Source organism: Poecile atricapillus, chromosome 16, assembly GCF_030490865.1.
Source record: "Poecile atricapillus isolate bPoeAtr1 chromosome 16, bPoeAtr1.hap1, whole genome shotgun sequence".
NCBI classification, from domain to species: domain Eukaryota; kingdom Metazoa; phylum Chordata; class Aves; order Passeriformes; family Paridae; genus Poecile; species Poecile atricapillus.
In genome coordinates, this window is record NC_081264.1 from 12401239 (window position 1) to 12411409 (window position 10171).

At 66.0% G+C, this 10171-nt stretch overlaps 1 protein-coding gene across 1 annotated transcript; it reads left to right on the forward strand.

Moving 5' to 3' along the window:
* The first annotated feature begins 94 nt into the window (after positions 1–94).
* Positions 95–9730, forward strand: GAS2L1 (growth arrest specific 2 like 1). Its single transcript, XM_058851119.1, has 6 exons — positions 95–242; positions 1449–2104; positions 5265–5372; positions 5550–5646; positions 6384–6654; positions 7853–9730. The coding sequence occupies exons 2-6, from the start codon at positions 1460–1462 to the stop codon at positions 8961–8963; spliced, it is 2232 nt and encodes a 743-aa protein (XP_058707102.1). The 5' UTR covers positions 95–242; positions 1449–1459; the 3' UTR covers positions 8964–9730.
* The last annotated feature ends 441 nt before the right edge of the window (positions 9731–10171 follow it).

Below are 10171 nucleotides of genomic sequence, written 5' to 3' on the forward strand. Positions count from 1 at the left end.
CTTTCTGGGCCGCCTCCAACTTCCCGGCCGGGGCGCGGCGGCGGCGGCGGCGGCTCCGCGGGGCTGCGGCGGCCGAGCCTCGTTGGGAGCCCCCCGGGCCCCCCCGGCCGCCCCCCGGGCCGCTGCCGGCGGCCGATGGCGGCGGGGGCCGCGGCGGGGCCCCCCCGGCGCTGGGAGCCGCGGCCCGGCCCGGAGCGGGGAGCGGGCCCGGCCCGGCCGTAGCGGAGCGCGGAGCGGCGGCGGTGAGTGAGGCCGGGGGGGTGGGAGGGTGGCCCTGGGCCCCGTGTCCCCAGCCCGTGTCCCCACAGGTGCCGATCCCCTCCCGCCGCCCCCCGTGGATCGCCCCGGAATAGGGACCCCGCTGCCGAAAGGGACCCCCCCACCCCGAGAAAGAGACACCCCCAGAGATGGACACCCTCCCCCCAAGGGAAAGGGGGACCCCCGATACGGACACCCCTCAGCACGGACACCCCCTCCGAGGGTAGGGACCCCCCCCAGCAGAGACAAACCCCCCGAGGGAAATGGACCCTCCAAACAGGGACCCCCCCCCATCCCCGAGAGAACAAAACCCCTCCCCGAGGGAAACAGACGCCCCCCGAGAGGATCCCCCCACTCTCGAGGGATGGGGACCACCCCCCAAAAGAGTCCCCTCATCCCCGAGGATCCCCCCCACCGAGGAGAGGGGACCCTCCCCAACAGGGACACCCCCTCGGAGGGGAGGGGACACCCCCTCAGCAGCACCCCAGGGCCAGGACCCCCCTCCCAGGGGTTGGGGCTGGGCTGGGGGGTGGCACTGGGGGTCACTGGGCCCCCCCGGCCGGGGGTGACCCCTCACTGGCTCCTGTAGCCCCAGGTCAGGGATGGCTGGGGGGCCTCCCCCAGGTGCAGCCCACACCCCATGGCTGAGTTTTGGGGAGCAATCCCCCAATCCCCCCACCCGGTGCAGCCCCTCAGGGTTGAGCCCCACCAGGATAAAGGGGGGCTCCCTGCCCCTGGCACTGCCATCCCTCGGGGTGTCACCTGCTCCCAGGGTGGGGACACCGTGCTGAGGACACCCACCATGACTGGGCAGCTTTTAGGGCGGGGTTGGGGTGGGATGTCCCCCCTCGGCCACAGCCCCTCCGTGGGGTGGGCACAGGTGACAAGGGACTCGTTAACCTGGGGGGGCCGGATGGGACACAGGATGAGGGGACATGGAGAATGGGGGGACACCTGGGGTGGAGGGACATGAGGTGAGGGGACACGGGCTGTGAGAGGGGGGGACACCTGGGATGTGGGATGGGGGGTGCTGCAGGTCCTGGAGGGGTGGTGGTGGCAGTGGTGATGTTCCCACCCATGGGTAACGTGTGGGGGAAACTGAGGCACAGAGGGGTCACCGAGGTTATTGGTGATTTGGGGGGGCTTTGGGGGGGTTCCTGCCCATGACAGGCCCCGTTGTCCCCATGCAGGAAGGGGGGCCATGGCCGACCCCAGCCACATCCAGTCGGCCGCCTCCAAGAGCATCCGCCCCTTCCGCTCCAGCGAGGAGTACCTGGAGGCCATGAAGGAGGACCTGGCTGAGTGGTTCAACACCCTCTACGACCTGGACATCCAGGTGGACACCTTCCTGGAGAGCCTGGAGACGGGATGTCACCTCTGCCGCCACGCCAACAACGTCAACCGCACCGCCCTGGACTTCCAGGAGCGGCACCCGGAGGCGGCCGCCCGCATGCGAGTGCCCCAGAACGAGGTGGTTTTCCAGGCCAAGAACGTGGTGCCCGGCTCCTTCATCGCCAGGGATAACGTCTCCAACTTCATCCAGTGGTGCCGGCAGGACCTGGGCATCCAGGACGTGCTCATGTTCGAGACCAATGACTTGGTGCTGAAGAAGAATGAGAAGAATTTTGTCCTCTGCCTGCTGGAGGTGGCCAGGAGGGGCTCCAAGTTTGGGATGCTGGCCCCCATGCTGATCCAAATGGAGGAGGAGATCGAGGAGGAGATGAGGGACCAAATGGCCGACGGCGCGCTGGGCACGCGCCGGGAGAGCCGGGACCCCCAGGCGGGCGCCTACCCCAGCCGGGCCCGGCCCATCACCCTGTGCGACCTCAAGAACCTGGACGAGCTGGTGAGACACGCGCTCCCCTGGGAGCCCTGTGCCTGGGTGAGGGCCTCGCCGGCCACCCAGCGGTGGGTCTGTGGGTCTGTGGGAGGTGCTGTCCATCCACCCAACAGGGAGCTCTGTGTCCACCCTGCAGGCTGCCCTCTGGCTCCTGGGAGGTCCTCTCTGTCCACCCGGTGGTCACTGGGAGGTCTCACCTGTCTGTGGGAGAACCTCTCTGTGCACCCAGCGGGGTCCATGGGGGTCCCTTCTCCCCCAGGACTCCTCCCTGTCCCTGTGGCCCCCGGGAGGTCCTGCCTGTGTGCCCCATGAGATGCTCCATGATCCATGGGAGCTCCCACCTGTCCACCCAGCGGGGCATTCTGTGGTCCCACCTGTCCCCCTGACCCCCAGGAAGCCCTTTCTGCCCATCCAACAGGACACTCCGTGGTCCAGGGGAGGTCCCACGTGTGTCCGTGACCCCTGGGAGATCTTCCTCTCCACCCCCGAGCTCCATAGGATGTGCTCCACCCACCCATCCCAGCTCTCCATGGCTACGGGAGCTCCTCTCCACCCACCCACCCCCTCCCAGGCTCCCGTGGAGCCTCCAGCCTACAGGAGGGGTTATTTTGGTGGCTCACAGGATCTCAGTGGGGACACTCAGGTGTCCCCTGTGCCCTGCCACCTCCTCCTCGTGAGTGCTCCCCACCCCAGGACTTCTCCTCCTGCCAGCACCTCGGGGCTGCTGTCCCCAGGGACGGACACGGGGCCATCCCGGCTTCTCACGGTCTCAATTTGGGGTGTCAGGAGGGGGGTGCAGGGACCCCCCCGGGCCGGAGCTCAGGCGGGATTAAAGCCGGGTGCGGGATCGGTCCCCGGGCGAGGCAGCGGATTAATCTGGGACGGGGGGAACACGGGGGGGACAGGGGAGCTCTGCCCTCCCCTGACTCCCTAAGCCTTTTTTTTAATTGAAACCCCAATTCCTCATTAAGTCCCTCATTAAAGAGCATCCTGACCCCCCGCTCCGCCCAGTGCCGCTTCAGGGGGGGCCCCCGGCGCTGTTGCCCCCCCAAGCTCCCCTGGCCGGGCGCTGCCAGCCCCGGCCGCATTTTTCCGGGCTGCGTAATTCCTCGCCATCGGCTTTTATGGGCAGCGCCAGAGCCGGGGAGGAGCCTGGCAGAGCAGGATCCGGCCCTCCTCGTCCCCAGGTGCCCCCTCCGGGGTGGCAGCAGGGTCACGACCCCCCCTCACTGCACCCCCCCCGTGACTCAGTTTCCCCAGCTGGGGCTGTCCGTGTCACCCGGATGGGAACCGGAGCGGTCACATCCTTCCTTCCTCTCACCCCTGTGATGGGCACAGCTGCAGGAAACCCCCCAGAATCGCGGGATTATTAACGACACCCCAGATTTCGGGGTGAGGCGGCGCTGTGTCCCCCCAGCCCCGGGCAGGATGTGGCCGCGTCCCCCCCGTGGCTCCCGGTTTAATCCCTGACGTCAGCCCGGGAGATGGAGCCGGCAGCTGGCAGCCAGCGGGACCACGGCACTGCCCTGGGGACCCCTGCCCTGGGGACCCCTGCCCTGGGGACCCCTGCCCGGCCCCCCAAACCCTCCCGCTCCACTCCTCCCCGTGCCAGACCTTCACGATTACAAAGAGGCAAAAACCCCCGGGGTTGACCCCACTTGTGTTGATGGGTGTAGGTCCTACCCCATGGATTTGGGGGTGAATCCCCCCGTGGTTTGGGATTAGTGGGGTGGGTGATGTTTTGTGCCCACACCCGGGGTCCTGGCGCGGGTGGACCCCAAATGAAGAGGGGAGGGGTTCTCAGCCTGCCGGGGGTGCCCGGCCGTGGGACGAGACCCCGGCCCCGCTGCACCCGAGCCCACCCACGGAGGGGATCTGCCAGATGGGGGGCACAGAGCCCCTCCCTGTGTGCCAGTCTGAGGGGCTGCCCCTGTAGTGGGGATCCACACTGACCCTAGAAGGGGGTTTGTGTCTCACCAGCCCTATAGTGGAGGGTTCATGACCCACCAGCCCTATAGCAGGGATTTTGTGCCCCACCGATCGTATAGCAGGGATTTTGTGCCCCATTGATCCCATAGCAGGGGTTTTGTGCCCCATTGATCCCATAGCAGGGATTTTGTGCCCCATTGATCCCATAGCAGGGGTTTTATGTCCCACTGATCCTATAGCAGGGGTTTTGTGCCCCATTGATCCTATAGCAGGGGGTTTGTGCCCCACCTATCCTATAGCAAGGATTTTGTGCCCCATTGATCCTATAGCAGGGGGTTTGTGCCCCACCTATCCTATAGCAGGGATTTTGTGCCCCATTGATCCTATAGCAGGGATTTTGTGCCCCACCAATCCTATAGCAGGGATTTTGTGCCCCATTGATCCCATAGCAGGGATTTTGTGCCCCATTGATCCCATAGCAGGGATTTTGTGCCCCATTGATCCCATAGCAGGGGTTTTGTGCCTCACTGATCCTATAGCAGGGGTTTTGTGCCCCATTGATCCTATAGCAGGGGTTTTGTGCCCCACCTATCCTATAGCAAGGATTTTGTGCCCCACCGATCCTATAGCAGGGATTTTGTGCCCCATTGATCCTATAGCGGGGATTTTGTGCCCCACCAATCCTATAGCAGGGGTTTTGTGCCCCACGGATCCTATAGCAGGGATTTTGTGCCCCATTGATCCTATAGCAGGGGTTTTGTGCCCCACCGATCCTATAGCAGGGATTTTGTGCCCCACGGATCCTGTAGCAGGGATTTCTCTGCCCACCAGCCCTATAGTGCAGGGTCCATGCCTTACCAGCCCTATTACAGGGGTTTATGCTCACTGACCCTATAGTGGGACATCTGTGCCCACCAGCCCTATGATGGCAGGTCTGTGCCCCACTGACCCTATAGGGGGGGTTCTGTGCCCATCAGTCCTGTAACTGGGGGGTCCACACCCCACAGGCCCTATAGTGGAAGGTCTGTACCTACCAATCCTATAACAGGGGGTCTGTGCCCCACCGACCCTATAGGGGTGTTCTGTGCCCACTGGCCCTATAGTGGGGGGGGTCTGTGCCCCACCAGCTCTGTAACGGGGGTCTCTGCCCCACCGGCCCTACAGGGGGGTTCTGGACCTCACCGACCCTATAGCAGAGTGTCCACGCCCCACTGACCCCTCCCCTCTGTGCCGGCAGGTGCGGGAGATCCTGGGCTGCTGCTCCTGCCCCTCGCAGTTCCCCATGGTCAAGGTCTCGGAGGGGAAGTACAAAGTGGGCGACTCCAACACGCTCATCTTCGTCCGAGTAAGAGCCTCCCTCACCCCACTGTCCCCCCATTACCCCGGGATCCCCCACTCTCCTCCTTCCCCACTCCCAGACGAGCTGGGTGGGGTCCAGAGCTGCATTTCCTGCCCAGGCCGGGGTCCCGGGGGGCTCTCGGTGGATTTTGGGGGGCGGGCAGGGTGACAGCGCTGCCCGCAGGTGCTGAGGAGTCACGTCATGGTGCGGGTGGGCGGCGGCTGGGACACACTGGAACATTACCTGGACAAGCACGACCCGTGTCGCTGTGCTGCCCTCGGTGAGTGTCCGGGACCCCCCTCGGCACGGCCCTGGCTCCTGCCTTGCTCTGGCCTTCCTTCCATTCCTGCTTCTCCCTGGGTTCCGTTCCCGGCTGCTCCCTGGGGCTCCTTTCTCTGGTTCTCCCTGGGGCCCCATTCCTTGGTTCTCTATGGGGCCCAGTTCCCTGATTTTCTGTGAGATTCCATTCCCTGGTTCTCCACAGGGCTCTGTTCTGGTTCTCTGTTCCCTGGTTCTCCCCAGGTTCTGTTCCTGGATTCTCCCTGGGGCCCCTTTCCCTGGTTCTCTATGGGGTTCTGTTCCCTGATTTTCTGTGGGGTTCTGTTCCCTGTTTCCCCGTGAGGCTCTGTTCCCTGCCTCTCTGTAGGGTTCAATTCCCTGATTTTCCATGGGTTCCATTCCCTGATTTTCCATGGGTTCCATTCCCTGATTTTCCATGGGTTGCACTCCCTGCTTGTCCGTGGGGCTCTCTTCCCTGTGGCTGGGCTCCACTCATCCTGCTGGAAGGGGGAAAAGGGGAGTGAGCAACCCCCCAAATTCCCGGGGTGTTCATCACCTCCGGAATCCCCCAAATTCCCGGGGTGTTCATCGCCTCCAGAATCCCCCAGGTGGAAAATGAGGGGAGGGGAGGGGAGGGGAGGGGAGGGAAGGGAAGGGAAGGGAAGGGAAGGGAAGGGAAGGGAAGGGAAGGGAAGGGCGCGGCGCTGCCCCCGTTGACCTCCCCCCTCTCCCTTCCAGCTCACCGCCTGCCCCAGCCCCGCACCCCGGGCATGTCCCCCCAAAAAGCAGCTCCCGGCACCTCCTCGTCCCGCGCCTCCAGCCCCAGCACCCCCCGGCGCCCCCGGCCCGCCGGGCCCCCCCCGGCCGGGGCAGAGCGGGGTCCCCAGCCCCGGGGGGACGCCCCGAAGCCCCTCAAGCAGGAGGGTTTGCCCCCCCGAGGGGCTGCAGTCCCCCGCTCCGGCTCTGGCAGCCCCTCCAGGAGCCCCGCGGAGCCGCGGGGAGCGCTCAGGTACGGCCCCCCCGGGGGGACCCCAAAACCGCGCCCAGACCCCGCAGAGAGGATGGGCAGGGATGGGGGAATGGGGACTGGGGACAGTGGGGGCGTTAATGGGGAAACCATCGGGGGCACTGGGGTGGAATGGGGTAACTGGGCTGAACTGGGGGATGCAGTGGGGAACTCTCGGGAAATCACGGGGGGCAGAGGGAGGGTGAAATTGGGAGCAAAAGGGGGAATTATTGGGGGAAAATGGGGCAGCAAGGAGCGGTACTGAGAGGGCAGTGGGGGCGAATTTGGGGTGAAATGGGGGTGCAGTTGGGGAAGGCAGTGGAAGGGAAATGGAGGATGACAATGGGGGTTCGGTGTGGGGCCATGGGGACAGATAATGGGGCACTGGGAGGTGGTGGGTGGTGGAATGGGGGTCGGTGGGGGCAGTGGGGAAAGCATTGGGGGTCAACGAAGGGAAATAGTGGGGGGCAGCAGGGGGAGGGAAGGGGAATGGGGTGTGTGATGGGGCTATGGGGTTCACTGGGGTGCAGTGGGGGACAAGGGGGAATGGGGGAGGGAATGAAGGGGCAACAGGGGAAGTGGGGGTACAGTGGGCTGTGAAATGGAGGGGGATGGGATTGGCAGTGGGAGGAATGTGGGGTGCCATGGTGGAGTTCAGAGGAGGGAGACAATGGGTGTGCACTGGGGGAGAAATGGGGTGCAGTGGGTGGGGCTGAGCGGGAGAAGGGGGGAGAACATGAGGGTGGAATGGGAGGATTCAGTGGGGATTCAGTGGAGGGGGAAAATGGGGGACAGTGGGGAGGGAAAGGGGGTTCTGGGGGTGCAGTGGGGAGGAATGAGCAGTGCAGGGGGAGAATGGGGGGGTTCACTGTGGGGGGGTTCAATGGGGAGCAAGGGAAATGGGGTTCAATAGTGGCAAGGTGGGGGTGCAGTGAGGGTGGAAGTGGGGTTTAAGGGGGGGAATGTGGGGTGCAGTGAGGAGAAATGGGGGTAAAAGGGGGGAGAATGAAGGGGTGCAGTGGGGTACAATGGAGGGAATGTGGGGTGCGATGGGTGGAGGCACTGGGGGGGTTCCATGAGGAGGGGTACAAGGGGGGGGTATCACTGGGGAGGGGGTTCGTGGATGCTGTGCAGTTGGGGGGTGCCCTGGGGGGGACACCGGGGTGCTCATTCCCCCCGTGTCCCCCCCGCCGCCCCCCAGGCCGCGCGTCCCGGCGCGCTCCCGGCGCTGCTCGGGCGACAGCGACTCCTCGGCCGCGTCCGCGCAGAGCGGCCCCCGCCGCCCCCCGGCCCGCCGGGACCCCGCCGACCCCCCCGGCTCCCCCCGAGCCCCCCGAGCCCCCGCGTCCCCCCGAGGCTCCCCCCGCTCCTCCCGCAGCCCCGCTCCGCTGCTGCTCATCCGCCGCCGGCCCGACGGGCAGCACTCGTGGGCGCGGCCGGAGCCCCCCACGGCCGGGACCGGCCCCTCGGGGGGCTCCGGGGGGCGGCGCGACCCCCGGCCCGGCCCCGGGGACCCCGAGGAGCTGGCGAGGAGGCTGCGGGCCCCGCGCTGGCTGGAGCCCGGGCAGGAGCAGCGGCTGTTCCAGCGGCTGGAGGAGGAATTCCTGGCCAACACGAGGCTGCTGGAGCAGCTGGGGGACACGGAGAGCGCTCCCCCCGGGCCCCCCGCCACCGCTGACTCGGCCTATTGCTCCTCCTCATCCTCGTCGTCCTCGCTGAACGTCTTCGCCAAGCACGGGCTGCCCGCCGAGGACGGGCGGCGGGGCGGGAACGGCGATGGGAACAACGGGAACAACAGCGGGAACAACGGGAACAACAGCGGGAACAACAGCGGGAACAACAACGGGAGCAACAACGGGAACAACGGGAGCAACAACGGGAACAACAACGGGAGCAACGGCGGCTGCCCCCCGCTGCCCTCCAACCCCACCCTGGCAGATGCGAGGCGCCGCTCCACCTTCTCCAGCTCTTCCGACGAGAGCTGCTGCTTCCCGGCCTCCTGGGACAACCGGGAGACAGCGGGGAACCCGGGCTCCGACACCGACTGGGCCACCGGGGAGGACGAGCTGATGGAGATGGAGGAGAGCCCCGCGCCCCCGCCGCGGCCCTGGGCCAAGCCCCGGCTGGACACGCAGCCCCACAAGGCACCGTCCCGGATCCCCACGCCCCGGGGGTACGGGGCAGGCGCCCAGCGCGCCCCGAACGGCAGCCCCAGGGCCTGGGGGGCTCTGCAGAGCGTCCCCTCCTCCCTCCTGGAGCCCCCCTGGAACCCGCGGGAGCGCGGGGGGCTGGAGGAGAACGCGTGGCCGTGAGGGGTCGATGGCCATGGCAGCTCCTGGTGGCTCCTGGGGACATCCCCGAGCTGCTGCCGGGGGACTGAGGTGGCTCCTGTGTGGAGGTGCCCGGGCAGGCAATGGCCACAGAGCTGGGGTGGCCAGGACCTCTTCACTTGGTGGCTGTTGGCGTTGGGGTGGGACCTGCAAGGAGCCCCCAGCCAGGCCCAGAGGGTGCCAGGGGTGTCCCCAGGCCATGGGGAGCAGCTCCAGAGCAGGGGCAGAGCTGGCACCTGGGAACGGGGCTGGAGAGCACTCTGTTCTTCCCTTCTTGGTCTTCATCTCTCATTCTTCACTTGTTTTCATCATCTTGACCTTTTCTTGTCTTCTCTTCTTCTTGCTATTTCTTGTCATCCTCCTCATCTCATCTTCTCTCTCTTCTCTTGGGCTGCCTACTCCTCCCCTCTTGGCCTTCAGCTCCTTGTCCCTCATCATCTTCTCTTCTTGACCCTCCCCTCTTTTCTTCTTGGCCTCTTGTCATCACCTCCTTGGCCACTTTCTCATCTCTCCATTCTCTTCTCTCCAGCCCTGGGATGACTTTGGGACAGGTTGGTCACCACTATCCCTATTTCAGGGCAGGGGGGTCACTCCTCCCTCTCCAGCCCCCAGCTGGCCACAGCACTGGCCACAGCTCGTGTTGATGTCCCCGGGGTGGGACAGGGCTGTGTCCCCAGCCCAGGCCACCGTGGCCCCCACCCCTGTGGCCCTGCATGTCCTCTCCAGCCAGTAAAGACCAACGGAGCTGAGCCCACCCTGTCTGCTCATCTGTCCAGGGGGATGCAGACCCCCCTGCCCAAGGGGGGGAGGCCCTGGGGGTCCCAGGAGGGGTGGGAGCAGTGAAGAGCTGAGGTGAGGCTGCACCCCAATGTCCTGCAGCCACTGGGACCCCTCCAGAGCCATTCCTGGAGCCCCAAGTGCCCCATGGCCGGGGACCTTCACCTCAGGGCTGCTGGCCCAGGGGGACACGGCCACGCTCCGAGGGCTGGGCAGGTTCTGGTCACCAGATTTGCTGCTGGTGACCACCCTGCTGTGACTGGGGGTTCCAGAGCAGGGTGTCCACTGTGGTCCCTGCACACCCGCCCTGCTTCTCCTCCCTCTGGGGTGGGGCTGCTGTCCAGCCCCAGAGTGGTGCTGGTGGCCCATGGGGTGTCCCAGAGCAGCTCCAGTGCTGTGTGGGGTGTCCCAGA

What these genes read in the sequence shown, in the direction of transcription:
- GAS2L1 (XM_058851119.1), top strand. Translation starts at nt 1,460, where the DNA reads ATGGCCGACCCCAGCCACATCCAGTCGGCCGCCTCCAAGAGCATCCGC. An exon ending in ACACGCTCATCTTCGTCCGA is followed by an intron (nt 5,373 to 5,549) that starts GTAAGAGCCTCC and finishes CGCTGCCCGCAG; the next exon opens with GTGCTGAGGAGTCACGTCAT. An exon ending in GAGCCGCGGGGAGCGCTCAG is followed by an intron (nt 6,655 to 7,852) that starts GTACGGCCCCCC and finishes GCCGCCCCCCAG; the next exon opens with GCCGCGCGTCCCGGCGCGCT.